This window comes from Cherax quadricarinatus, chromosome 79 (assembly GCF_038502225.1).
Source record: "Cherax quadricarinatus isolate ZL_2023a chromosome 79, ASM3850222v1, whole genome shotgun sequence".
In the NCBI taxonomy this organism is placed as follows: Eukaryota; Metazoa; Arthropoda; class Malacostraca; order Decapoda; family Parastacidae; genus Cherax; species Cherax quadricarinatus.
The window spans coordinates 5936351-5951280 of record NC_091370.1 but is presented as its reverse complement, the minus strand read 5'-3'; the positions used below and the strand labels follow the sequence as shown (position 1 = coordinate 5951280).

Sequence of the window (14930 nt, the reverse complement as noted above, 5' to 3'; positions counted from 1 at the left end):
GTCACATTCTTGGTTATATTGTATTAGCTAAGAAATAAAGTAAAACTGATTTTTTGTGGATTCAAAATGGAGAACAAGTGTTTTATATAGAAGAGACCTGGGGATATGATTAACAAACATAAAAAAAAAGTTGCTTTAGTGGTTGGAATGCCTATAGCATTTACTTTGAACTCTCTTTTTTAAATTGGAATTTGCCGAATTTTGTGTAAAACTGGCCAAATTACTAATCTCAACCCATTATAAACTTCCAACAGTATTTTGCATGCAATCAATAAAACAGAAGGCATACTAGAGAAATAGCTAGGAATTGGGTTAGCTTGAGCAATAGAACTGGCCCAAAATAGCCCTCAAAGTGGGCCAAATTTGCTTTACATATTTCCCTAAGTCTATCATCCAATTTCCCATGTTTGGTGTCATTACCTTCAGAAAAAGATTCTCTACCATTTTAGAAGAAAATTTTTTAAATTCTGACACTGATGGGACTCACTTCTAGGGGTAGCAACGGTTAACCATGAAACCCTATGGTTTCTATGAGCACTGTTTCAAGGTGTTTTGAAAACAGAACATGCACCTCAGTGTACAAGTTGTTCTTTGGGTGGTTTTATCTCCACAGCTTATGTTGTACTGAGCCCTGTTTCCCATCTTCTATGGAAGGAATACATACCAACCAACTTCCACCAGACCTTATTGATAAAGAAGCGATGGTAGGTGGGTGGGTGTTAGGCGGCGATGGTAGGCAACAGTATCAGGTGGCAACAGCAGTAGGTGGTGGTACTGGTTATAGATAGACTGTCATGCCCTACCTGAGCATGGATGATGGGTTCTCCCAGTATGATGGAAAGTAATAGTCACTTATAGCTCTGCTATTTATTGTACAGTAAGTTGTATGTGCGTTAAGAGTGCAGTGACACAACCATACACCACCGCTACAGGATTTGAATTAGCATGAACTGAATGATAATGCATTAACAGATAATGACTCGCCCAAAGGTCTGTCTGTGAGGGCGAATACTGAGTGCAGTCTAAGCAGTTGCAAATGACTATGACATACCAATACATTACTCATACTACTTACAGCAGCAGTAAGTGGAAGCACAGGTGGTAAGGGTGACAGCAATGATAGGTGGCAATGATGGTGGTAGGTGGCGATAGAGGTGACAGCTGGCAGTGGTGGTGGTGGTGGCGGCAGTAGTGGTGGTGGTTGTTGGTGGCAGTAGTGGTGGTAGTGGCTGTTGGTGGCAACAGTGGTGGCTGTTGGTGGCAGTAGTGATGGTAGTTGTTGGTGGCAGGCAGTAGTGGTTGTTGGTGGCAGTGATTGTTGGTGGCAGTGATTGTTGGTGGCAGTGATTGTTGGTGGCAGTGGTTGTTGGTGTTTGAAGGTGGCAGTGGTGATGGTGGTGGCAATGGTGATGGTGGTGGCAATGGTAATGGTGGTGGCAATGGTAATGGTGGTGGCAATGGTAATGGTGGTGGTGGTGGTGATAATGGTGGTGGTGATAATGGTGGTGGTGGTGGTGGTGATAATGGTGGTGGTGGTGGTGGTGGTAATGGTGGTGGTGGTAATGGTGGTGGTGGTGGTGGTGGTGGTAATGGTGGTGGTGGTAATGGTGGTGGTGGTAATGGTGGTGGTGGTAATGGTGGTGGTGGTAATGGTGGTGGTAATGGTAATGGTGGTGGTAATGGTAATGGTAATGGTGGTGGTGGTAATGGTAATGGTGGTGGTGGTAATGGTGGTGGTGGTGGTGGCAGCAGTGGTGGTGGTGGTGGCAGCAGTGGTGGTGGTAGGTGACAGTGGCAGCAACACTGGTGGTGGTAAGTAGCAGCAGCAGTGGTGGTGGGAGATGATATAGACTAGTACAGGTCTTGTACAGGAACACACTAACCCTCTCCACATACATATCAATAAATAACACCACCCAGAATAAAAGGCAAGATAAATTTCTTCTTTACACTTTTCAGCATATTTATTTAAACCTTTCAGGGTTTCAGCCGTACTAGTACGGCTTACGCACCAGGGTTTTTGACATACTAGTACGCCTAAATTCTAGCACTCTCAAATCTAGTGAGAGAAAGCTGGTAGGCCTACATATGAAAGAATGTGTATGTGGTCAGTGTGCAGTATAAAAAAAATCCTGCAGCACACAGTGCGTAATGAGAAAAAAAAAAAGCTTTGACCGTGTTTTTGGTTTAAAACAGTGACTTGCACTGTATTTTCGTATGGTATTAATTGTTATATTCTAGTTTTCCTGGTCTCATTTTATAGAATGGAAGACACATTACAGAAATTGAGATGATTTTGATTGGTTTCATAATGAAAAGTACCTTGAAACTGAGCTCAAAGTAGCAGAAATGTTCGATTTTTACCAAAGTTCAAAAGTAAACAAATCATGCTAAGCGCCCAATACACGTCAACTGGCGAGTCTAATATTCTTTCACGAGTGTGCCGATATTTATACCATTTCTACACTAATGCATTAGTCTGCAAAACAATGAATCTTCTATTTTTTGTGAGAATAAAAATTCAAAGTGGAAAGCAAAAGAATGTAAGAGGGGCATGGGGACATGACTAATGAACAGAGGAAATGCTATTTTAGTGCCAAGAATGTCTTTCTTGTTTATTCTGGACCCTATTTGGAAATTGGCATCTTTTGAAATTTGTGTGAAATTGGCAAAACTGCTAAATTCTGACCACTGTACTGGATAGTTGAAAACAGAAAATGGGTGGTTTCTTGTACTCATTCGATAGAAAAAAATGGAGTTCTGGAGAAATAGTTATGATTTTTGTCGATTAGTACACTGGAATTGGCCGAAAATAGGGCTCAAAGTGGGCAAAATCGCCCATGCGTAAACATCGTCAAGACCGCTAACTTCACGATAGCATAATTCCGTAAGTTTTCCATCAAATTTCATACTTCTGGTGTCGTTATGATCGGGAAAAGATTCTCTATCTTTTCATAAGAAAAAATTATTTTTTTTTTTAAATTTGGCAACCCTGAGAACACATCTCGGAGAGGGCCTGGCGACCCTGAAAGGGTTAAAATCCAATGAAATGTGACAGTTTTCCCAATACTACGTATACAAGAGATTTCAAGAAAGTAAACTGTATAAAATGAGTCTACCATGTAGGGTCTTGAATCTCAAAATTCTCTAAGCACTTTGCAATGTCAAGAATGTAATTTTCTTCCACTTTTGTCTTTTTATGATATTAATTTGATTTCTCTTTCAGGAGAGCCAAAAACAATAATAGTCTTTACACAAATAACCTCCACATAGGGGAAAGACTTATGACGCCATTTCAGTCCAACTTTGACAATTAACAAATCACCGAAATATCGTCACAAGTTTCTTTCTATGTGTAGGTTATCTGTGTATTCTGCCAGTCATGGTATTGTGCCTTTTTGTTCTTTAATAATAGCCTTTATGCTATACATAGTTCCTCTGAATAGCTTAGAATTATTTACCATTTCTTTATATTTCAAGATAAATGCTAGCCCTAGCTGTAAATTCCTGTTCCATTTGTTGTTTATTTATTTTAGATTAGCTATCTTCTATTTTAATTTGGTATAATATTTAATACACCAGAAAAGGAAGCACATTCATCATCATTCATTCAACAGCTAATTCTGTCAGAATTAAACCATCACAATTCAAATGACCCCTCTGAAATGCAACATTCTCAACTCTCCTCCAAAGTGCAGGCACTGTACTTCTCACCTCCAGGACACAAATCTAATTAACTGACTACCCTGAATCTCATCATTAATGTTACCTCCTTCACACTTAAACAGCATTGCTGTTTAAAAAACTGTTAGTCTCCACTGATGTAACACTCGCACAGGCCTGCTGGATGCTCAAGCTCCTTGTACACAACACCCACCTTTACTTCCTCCCTCCAACCCTTCCTGGGATGATCCCAACCCCTACCTATTATGACTTGTAGTATACAGTGGACCCCCGCATAGCGATATTAATCCGTGCAAGAGAGCTCATTGTTATGCGAAATTATCATTATGCGAATGAATTTTCCCCATAAGAAATAATGGAAATCAAATTAATCCGTGCAAGACACCACAAAGTATGGAAAAAAAAAAAATTTTACCACATGAAATATTAATTTTGATACACACAAACTGAAAAAGGCATGCACAATTACATGACACTTACTTTTATTGAAGATCTGGTGATGATTGATGGGATGGGAGGAGGAGAGTGTGCTAGTGTTTAGAAGGGGAATCCCCTTCCATTAAGACTTGAGGTGTCAAGTCCTTTTCTGGGGTTACTTCCCTTCTTCTTTTAATGCCACTAGGACCAGCTTCAGAGTCACTGGAGTTCTGTCTCACAACATATCTGTCCATAGTGGCCTGTACCTCTCGTTCCTTTATGACTTCCCTAAAGTGTTTCACAACATTGTCAGTGTAATAGTCACCAGCACGGCTTGCAATAGCTGTGTGAGGGTGATTTTCATCCATAAAGGTTTGCACTTTCAGCCACATTGCACAGATTTCCTTAATCTTTGTAGTAGGCAATTTCTTCAATTTCTCTCTCCCCTCCTTTGAACCAGTTTCCTCAGGTCTGGCCTCATGCTGTTGAAGTTGATCTATCAGCTCATCAGTGGTTAGTTCTTCATTGTCCTCCTCCACCAACTCTTCCACATCATCCCCACTAACCTCCAACCCCAAGGACTTTCCCAATGCCATAATGGATTCCTCAACTGGCATAGGATTCTCAGGGTTAGCCTCAAACCCTTCAAAATCCCTTTTGTCTACACATTCTGGCCACAGTTTCTTCCAAGCAGAGTTCAAGGTCCTCTTAGTCACTCCCTCCCAAGCCTTACCTATAAGGTTTACACAATTGAGGGTATTAAAGTGATCTCTCCAAAACTCTCTTAGAGTCAGTTGAGTTTCTGAGGTCACTACAAAGCATCTTTCAAACAGAGCTTTTGTGTACAGTTTTTTGAAGTTTGCAATAACCTGCTGGTCCATGGGCTGCAGGAGAGGAGTGGTATTAGGAGGCAAAAACTTCACCTTAATGAATTTCATGTACCCATAAAGTCGCTCTGCCACGTCTGTAGGATGACCAGGGGCATTGTCTAACACCAGGAGGCACTTAAGTTCTAATTTCTTTTCAGTTAGGTAATCTTTCACATTGGGGGCAAATGCATGGTGTAACCAGTCATAGAAAAAGTCCCTAGTGACCCATGCCTTACTGTTTGCCCTCCACAGCACACACACATTTTCCTTGAGGACATTCTTTTGCCTGAATGGTCTGGGAGTTTCAGAGTGATACACTAATAAAGGCTTCACTTTGCAATCACCAGTAGCATTGGAACACATCAACAGAGTAAGCCTGTCTTTCATAGGCTTATGTCCTGGGAGTGCCTTTTCCTCCTCAGTAATGTAGGTCCTGCTTGGCATTTTCTTCCAAAACAGGCCTGTTTCATCACAATTAAACACTTGTTCAGGTTTCAGTCCTTCAGTTTCTATGTACTCCTTGAATTCCTGCACATATTTTTCAGCTGCTTTGTGGTCCGAACTGGCAGCCTCACCATGCCTTATCACACTATGTATGCCACTACGCTTCTTAAATCTCTCAAACCAACCTTTGCTGGCCTTAAATTCACTCGCATCATCACTAGTTGCAGGCATTTTTTTAATTAAATCCTCATGCAACTTCCTAGCCTTTTCACTTATGATCACTTGAGAGATGCTATCTCCTGCTATCTGTTTTTCATTTATCCACACCAATAAGTCTCTCAACATCTTCCATCACCTGCGATCTCTGTTTCGAAAACACAGTTAAACCTTTGGCAAGAACAGCTTCCTTGATTGCCTTTTTGTTGCCCACAATAGTAGCGATGGCTGATTGGGGTTTACTATACAACCTGGCCAGCTCGGAGACACGCACTCCACTTTCATACTTATCAATGATCTCTTTCTTCATCTCTATAGTAATTCTCACCCTTATTCCTGTAGGATTGGCACTAGAAGCTTTCTTGGGGCCCATGGTCACTTATTTTGCAGATAAAATCACCAGAAACACTGTAATAATACGAAATGTTCCGATTGTATGCTTGGATGTTACCGCGGAGGCTGGCTGGTAAACAATGCCACCGGCGGAACATGTGAGGCTGGCTAAGGGCGCACATTAGACGCGTCTCAGACGAACAGCGTTGAGCGGGTTTTTTAGCGGTATGCGAGGCAAAATCTTGGAGATAAAATGTAGCGGTATGCGGATTTAACATTATGCAAGGCCAACGGTATGCGGGGGTCCACTGTACTGCTAAACAAGAAACCTACCCTCTTGCATTGAATACTGTTGCAATGTGTAGTAAGGAAGGTATATAAAGCTGAACTCAGCAATTCTTTTGTGGAGATAATGAACTGGTGGGCGCTTGGGCAGGGTGACAAGCTAGGTTAAATTCAGATATCAGTGTGTCAACACTTAACAAATCTCCCGCTGAGAACAAAAAATAATGACTGTACGGCAAATTCTGAAATACAGTCAATCTCCACTAGGAAAACCAGTGTTACAAAGAAACATGAGTGCATAATCCACAGTATAATCAGATGAAGTGTAAAAGTTTGTTTCGCGGTATGCATTCAGGTGTTATGAACAAAGGGATAAGATATCACCCTATTGCGTAAAGAGTGACCATAGTGACTCCTTATCAACGAGGTCAACTATGCATCTGTAGCGGCCTACTCAAAACATCAATACCAGGGTTACACCTCCCCTACAACAAACTAGGGGAAACTGGGTCAGTTACAATACCCAGGCAAGTCCAGCCATACCCACACATAATTACGTTAGCTACAGCTAATAGGTAGGGGTTAGATTTGACTGGAATTACCAATAGATCCTGTGACGTGTGGATGATTCACCCAAAAATAAGTACCACTACGCATTTCAGAAGATAGTGAAATGCTGAAATATACGCTCTTTTGGAGTAAACTGCATAACAAACTTGTTAATCAACAGCCACTGTGGACTGGGACGGCAACCCAAAGGGATTTCCAGGGAGAGGCAGCTGCTGTTAAAAGATAAGTAACGCTTGTCTTGTTTGTTACATGCAGGAAAGTGTACTTATCTAACCAGTTCTCCACACCTTTTACCCCTAGATTTATGCACCTTCTTTGGACATCCAATTCTGCTCCATCCTCTCTAAATGACAAAATTACACCTTTGGCAACTCGCCTAATTTCTACACTCTGAATTTTCTGCAGATTTACACCATTCATTCCTCTCTAATATGACATCTCCACTGCCTCCAGCCACCACCTCACTAACACTTAAAACCTATGTCTTAAACCCATATTACAGTGTTGGTACCACCATACTCTGCTTTTTTGCCTCCATAAATAAACTTGTTTCTTTGATAAATGCCTCAGACACCATCTACCTTTTCCCCCTTGTGTATTCTACAGTTTACTTTGTCTTTTATAGACCAGCTGTTAACCCGTCCACTCCCAAATATGTACCTAAGTACATTCATCTAAAATTATTTAAAAACATGCACAATGTTGCAATAATTACCTGTGGTGTCATGGGATTGGGCAGCAGTTGCTGTGAGTAGACAGGATATACAATGTTAGGCACTGGTGTTGAAGGTGGTTGAGGTGCAGGCACTCGTGGAGGTCTCTTACATGGACTTGATTGTAAAGATGGTTCATCTGAAATTTTTTTTTAAATTCTCAAGTGAATACACCTACCATCCGACTTACGACCTGTTCGACATAAGACCACTCAACTTATGACTGTGTTTTGTATGCCAGATTTCTGGAAAATAAGCAACTGCGTTGTACACAGTGTTCATCCTAAACCTTACAGTATAAAATACAGTACTAACAGCATAAAAAGTTATGTAAAAAATTAAATACCAGAATAAAACAATAAAATAAAGTCATTACAAAAATGTGATGTTGATATTCAGTAGTAAGGTTCGACTTACGTCCATTTTGACTTACGACCGGTTGGTCGGAACCAAGCTCGGTCGTAAGTCAGATGGTACCTGTACAGTATATTAATTTGCCCATAAAATCTTCATTAATAAATATTACTATATTTATGGAAAGGGAGCCATGTGATGGATGATGTATAGATCACCTGGCAAGCTATGAAAAGCGGCTAAGAGTTTTTATGCTGAATGAGGCTGGTTAGGTAATGTAGGAGAGACGGGGCTCACTATTTCCTAGTGAAAGTAAGACCTAAACAAGAAAATGCAACATCTCCTGGTTGTTTAACATGTCACCAAGGGTACAATCCAGAGGGTTGAGGAGGGATTGTTGAGGTGGTTTGAGCATGCAGTGGATGGCAAGGAATGGGATGACAGAGGGTGGTCAAATCTGGGAGGAAGGGGAGGGAGAGGTAAGGGAGATCCCAGGAATGGTTGGAGGTAAGGTTGTAAAGAAAGTTTCGAGTTCTACAGCCTTGAGCATCCTGCAGGCTTGTGCAAGCACAATAAGAGTGGAGAAAAGTGGTTTTTTTAAAGGGCAAACTGTTGGAGCATGAACAAAGTAACTTATGAAGGAATTCAGGAAAACTAGCTAGCCTGACTTTAGTCCTGAAGGTGAGAAGTGCAGTGCCTGCACTTTGAAGGAGGGGTGGAGATGTTGCAGCTTAGAGGGCCATCTGAACTGTGATGTTGGCTCACCTCTGGCAAGACAGTAATTGAATGAGTAACTGTTTCATCTTTCGGGCCACCCTACCCCAGTGGGAGATGGCTGGAGAGAAAAAATAAGTATTAAATATGAGACAAACAGAAGAGTAACAATCCTGCCCTAGTGCAAAGCATTTAACAGGGTTCTGTTTCACACACAAAAGAATCACAGTACTGCCAGGACAGCTGCTGCTTACAGATCTACAACTAATTGCTAATTTTTGGACTACATCCTTATTTGTCTATATAACAAAATCTATTATAAGCATAACCAAGATAAGCATGCTGCAAGTGCTTTACTAAGATAGCCAAAAAAAAAAAAAAAATAGTAAGGGCACTTAGTAGTAGTTAGTAGTATTCACAGCCAGCAATACAAACTAAAAGTGGGGAAGAAGTCAAAAAGAATTACTACACACACTGGGAAAAGTCACACAGCTTTTATAAGCTATATGTAAATGCTGCAGCAAGGAGGCAGCTGGAGGTGGTGGAGTTTTGAGATTCTCTGACCGCGGGATCAAACCCCACCCGTGGTATGGTTTCCTGTCTAAGGCTAATGTGTGGTGTAAATACAGTGGTACCTCGGGATACAAACTTATTTCGTTCCAGAAGGCTGCTCGAGTGCCGATACCGAACGAATTTGTTCCCATAAGGAATAATGTAAATTAGATTAATCCATTTCAGACCCCAAAAATACACTTACAAAAGCACTTACATAAGTACACTTACATAACTGTTCGAGTTTTGAGCTGTTCGTATCCTGAGGTACCACTGTATTATGCAGAGAATTCGGAGTGTGGAAATTAGGTGGTAGTGTGGAGTTACTAAAATTATTAATCAGAGGGCTGAAGAGAGGTTGTTGAGGTGGTTTGGTCATTTAGAGAGAATGGATCAAAGTAGAATGACTTGGAGAGCACATAAATCTTTAGGGAAAGGAAGGCAGGGTAGGGGTCGTCCTCAAAAAGGTTGGAGGGCGAGGGTAAAGGAGGTTGTGGCTTGGACTTCCAGCAAGCATGTGTGAGCATATCAGATAGGAGTGAATGGAGATGAATGGTTTTTGGGACCTGACGAGCTGTTGGAGTGTGAGCAGGCTAATATTTAGTGAAGGGATTCAGGGAAACCTGTTATTGTTATATAGCTGTACTTGAGTACTGGAAATGGGAAGTGCAATGCCTGCACTTTAAAGGAGGGGTTTGGGATATTGGCAGTTTGGAGGGGTATGTTACATATGCTTCTCAACTGTTGCATCTAGGCACCTCTGTAAAGACAGTGATTATGTGTGAGTGAGGTGAAATTGTTGAATGATGAAAGTATTTTCTTTTTGGGGATTTCCGTTCTTTTTGGGTCACCCTGCCTCAGTGGAAGACAGCTGACTCAGAAAAAAAAAATGCCTAGAATACTGTACAGTATTTCAATTGTGACCCCAGAAGTAATTAAGTACTGTACAAAGTAAATTTATGTTTTTAACAGATTTTCAACCCGTTACATTGAAGCAAACTGAAGTTAGTGTATATAAAGTACATAAGTAAATATTGTACCATGTATTTCTTCAACTTCATTATTTAGCCAATCACAATTTTTTTATTAAAACTACCTTTAAGACATTGCTACCTGCCATCCTAACCCTTCAACCTTCTACTGAATTACTGAAGTAATTTTTACAATATGATGTTACAGTATTTAGATAAGGCTAAAGAGGTCTTTGTGGCATTTATGGATTTGGAAAAGGCGTATGACAGGGTGGATAGGGGGGCAATGTGGCAGATGTTGCAGGTGTATGGTGTAGGAGGTAGGTTACTGAAAGCAGTGAAGAGTTTTTACGAGGATAGTGAGGCTCATGTTAGACTACATAGGAAAGAGGGAAATTATTTCCCAGTAAAAGTAGGCCTTAGACAAGGATGTGTGATGTCACCCTGGTTGTTTAATATATTTATAGATGGGGTTGTAAGAAGTAAATGCGAGGAGGGTCTTGACAAGAGGCGTGGAGTTAAAAGATAAAGAATCACACATAAAGTGGGAGTTGTCACAGTTGCTCTTTGCTGATGACACTGTGCTCTTGGGAGATTCTGAAGAGAAGTTGCAGAGATTGGTGGATGAATTTGGTAGGGTGTGCAAAAGAAGAAAATTAAAAGTGAATACAGGAAAGAGTAAGGTTATGAGGATAACAAAAAGATTAGGTGATGAAAGATTGGATATCACATTGGAGGGAGAGAGTATGGAGGAGGTGAATGTATTCAGATATTTGGGAGTGGACGTGTCAGCGGATGGGTCTATGAAGGATGAGGTGAATCATAGAATTGATGAGGGGAAAAGGGTGAGTGGTGCACTTAGGAGTCTGTGGAGACAAAGAACTTTGTCCTTGGAGGCAAAGAGGGGAATGTATGAGAGTGTAGTTTTACCAACACTCTTATATGGGTGTGAAGCATGGGTGATGAATGTTGCAGCGAGGAGAAGGCTGGAGGCAGTGGAGATGTCATGTCTGAGGGCAATGTGTGGTGTGAATATAATGCAGAGAATTCGTAGTTTGGAAGTTAGGAGGAGGTGCGGGATTACCAAAACTGTTGTCCAGAGGGCTGAGGAAGGGTTGTTGAGGTGGTTCGGACATGTAGAGAGAATGGAGCGAAACAGAATGACTTCAAGAGTGTATCAGTCTGTAGTGGAAGGAAGGCGGGGTAGGGGTCGGCCTAGGAAAGGTTGGAGGGAGGGGGTAAAGGAGGTTTTGTGTGCGAGGGGCTTGGACTTCCAGCAGGCGTGCGTGAGCGTGTTTGATAGGAGTGAATGGAGACAAATGGTTTTTAATACTTGACGTGCTGTTGGAGTGTGAGCAAAGTAACATTTATGAAGGGGTTCAGGGAAACCGGAAGGCCGGACTTGAGTCCTGGAGATGGGAAGTACAGTGCCTGCACTCTGAAGGAGGGGTGTTAATGTTGCAGTTTAAAAACTGTAGTGTAAAGCACCCTTCTGGCAAGACAGTGATGGAGTGAATGATGGTGAAAGTTTTTCTTTTTCGGGCCACCCTGCCTTGGTGGGAATCGGCCAGTGTGATAATAAAAAATAAAAATGATGTTACAGTATCTACAAGTACCCTAGGTGCATATCTAATTAAAAAACATTTGAGTGCATCTCTAATTTTAAAAATGTCTAAGTAATGAATATTCCCAAGTTAAAAGTCCAGATTTCAAAGCTATTTTTACCTGTCAAGGAGTTGAAAGACCTGGAATCTGTAGTCTCCAAGTCTCCTAGTCAAATAAAAAAACCCAATTTCTTGAATCTGCTTTCTTGATCACTGCCTTTCACTAATCCCATAAAAATAAAAAGGTCTAAATACTTATGATGCAGATAAACATCTCCCACATTGTAAATGAACAGCAAATAAATTTAAAAATTGTACATAAAATACAGGTAAATGTACATTAACACATAAGAACACAATAATTGTTTACTATTTCTGAGGAATTTATGAGAAAATTAAAAAAGTGAACTTTAATTATAGCCACTGTACTCTAAAGGAGGGTTTTGGGATATTTGCTATTTCGAGTGATATCTGAATTGTGTCTGCACACCTCTGGCAAGACAGTGATAGTAAGAATGATAGTGAAAGTGTTTCTTTTTCGTGTCACCCTGCCTCAGTGGGAGACAGCCAGCATGTTAAAAAAACATGAGATATAAACTACCACGATAGTAGTGGTGACTCAGAATAACTTATACTGAGTCAGAGAAGCTGTAAAGCTCTGCTAGTGACAATGTAGATGTATGGGAAGACTTTCCACCAAGACACCAGACTTCTTATTAATTCAAACTTCTGCTTAACACTGAGAAGCATACATTTCCTATTGGTGCTATTACTTGGTTTAGCAGCCGATATTATTTCAGCTTCCAATACTGATGCTCTACAACTTATTTCTGGATTACAGCTGAAGCTTGCAATAACACCATAGTATATGAAAAAAGAATAATTACTAACAAATTAAAATAGTAATCATTATAAACAATCAAACAGCACTGTTAGTGATATAGCCTAATTCTCCACATCACCAAATAACACTCTGGGATGTATGCAACTTTATAATATCAAGCTGGGCCAAGTGCACGTATCCCACCTCAGTGATGCAAATTCACTCATGAATAAGCAGCTTCTAAAGTAACTAGTAGACAAATTATGCAAACTGTAAATGTGATGTGACATTTGGTATGAGCCTAAGTAAAAATTAAGTTCTACATATGGCCTTCAGAAATAATACAGATGCAAAATGAAAAAAAAAATAAATTGTCTCCTACCTGCTGTTACTGGCTGAGATGATTTAACTTCAACTTCAGTGTGGATCTTCTTCAGCTCCTCACCAGCAGTGTAATAGGTTACTTGTGTCTTCACCTCATGACTTTGCACTTCCTGGCAATGAAAAAAAGTGAAGCTATCAACACATACCCAGAACCTATTGTCAACTTGACTAATTGTAAACCTCATGTATTCACACATTTTTGCAGAGGATAAAGCAGCAGGTAAAGGAACCTTTTACAGGTGATCAGTATCTCCCAACTGTTCTTACCCATCCTATATTCTCTCATATTCCTCCCTCTTTTTCATCCTTATTTCTTTTCTGTTCACTCGTCCTCTTCCCTCTACCCAAAAACAATTCTCCAGATATAAAAAAAGCAAAAGTGCTAAATTAACTTTGAATTGAAATTCCTTGTGTGCTTCGAGCTCAAAATTATAGGACAAAAATACCACAAGAGGGACATTTTTACTAGGCACTATATAATGCTTCTAATTTATTTGACACTCTTGTTAATATATTTACATAAACTTATTCTTTATTTAAATCTACTACTGTCAGTTGTTTTATGCTACTTGAGCCTTGTGTAAAAGGGGGAAAAATTAATTACAGAGCAGTCCCACACAGTCCAGAAGATATGCAGATACACTCAACAAACTACTAACCCCTTCACTGTCGGAACTCCCAAATTTAAGTGCTGACATTACTGGGAAATAAAAAGATTTCTGAAAAGGTGGAGAATCTATTTCTGAAGAAATCTGATGGAAAACTTACAAAATTATGCAGGTACAAAGTTGGTAATATGGGCGCAATTTACACATCAGCGATTTTGCCCGAGTCCAATTCTAAGCCAATGCCATTGTTCAATTTGACTTAACTTTTAGCTATTTTACTAGTATGCCTTCTGTTCTATCAATTGAGCATAAGAAACTGCCCATTTAACTATCCATAATACCCTATAAGTGCACAGAAGTCAGTAGTTTCGCCAATTTTACACAATTAAAAAAATTTAAAATTAAAAAAACAGAGCCCAAAACAAACTGTAGGCATTCCAGCCGCTAAAGTAACACTTTCTGTTCAATAATCATGTCCTCAGGCCTCTCCAATAATACACTTGCCCCCCATTTTGAATTCATTACACGCATAAAAAAAATTAAGTTTTACCCTATTTCTCAGATAATAAAATACATTCAGGAATGATTGGTCACAGTTTAGGGCATTCAAAAAGGTAAAGCAAACCTAGTAAAATCCCATAAAACAAACTGAGGGGTAAGGAAGTATATGCACCTGGAGAAGAGAGAAATGTAGAGGAGAGAGAGAGAGAGAGAGAGAGAGAGAGAATTTTGGGAAATGTTGAGTGAATGCATGGGGAGTTTTGAACCAAGTGAGAGAGTACTTGTGGTTGGGGGTTAGAAAAGTCGTATGAGAATAAAAAAAAAAAAGTTTGATACTTTAATGAAAATTCTACTTACATTTTCATTCTTTTTACCAGAGTGCCTCTTATGACCTGACTTGTCATGAAGATCTGAAGTCTTGCGTTTAAAATTACGGCCAGATCTGAGGCGAGATTCTTCCAGCTCGTCCTCTTCAGTTATGTCCATTTGTGATACATCAAGGATGGTATCTGCAAAATGAAAGTGTGATTATTTGGTCCAGTACTGCTTTATATTTCAAATCAAAAAGCATTCAGCACCCTGTTTTACTTGTGCTTTACCTGTGACCAATTTCAAGGGCTTTTCAACCCCCACAGCCCAGCCTAGTCCAGGCTTTCCTGCTGAATGTCTGGTCAGCCAGGCTGTCTGTGCTAGCGGCCTACAGGCCTACACAGCTATCACAACCTGGTTGATCCAGCACTTGCTGAAGGAAACTGTCCAGCTACTTGAAAAGTGATTAAAATTAATCACACAGTATTGATTGTGTTAAATCTTGATTGTGTTAAACTAGTAATATGTAAAGGATTCCCAAACTGCATTTTTTCTTTATTTTCATTAAAAAATTTATCA

At 40.1% G+C, this 14930-nt stretch overlaps 1 protein-coding gene across 7 annotated transcripts in view; it reads right to left on the bottom strand.

The window, feature by feature from the left end:
• LOC128702753 (rac GTPase-activating protein 1) overlaps nt 1–14930 on the bottom strand; it is a 73979-nt gene that overhangs the window by 36927 nt on the left and 22122 nt on the right. For 5 of the 7 annotated variants that reach the window (XM_070101856.1, XM_070101861.1, XM_070101855.1 and 2 more), the window contains 4 exons: nt 14400–14551; nt 12932–13043; nt 11848–11892; nt 7534–7670 (listed from right to left, as the gene is read on the bottom strand). In XM_070101856.1, coding sequence (XP_069957957.1) covers nt 7534–7670; nt 11848–11892; nt 12932–13043; nt 14400–14551 — 446 coding nt within the window. The remainder of the gene's footprint in view (nt 1–7533; nt 7671–11847; nt 11893–12931; nt 13044–14399; nt 14552–14930) is intronic. The other 2 variants (XM_070101858.1, XM_070101859.1) reach the window with 1 other exon arrangement.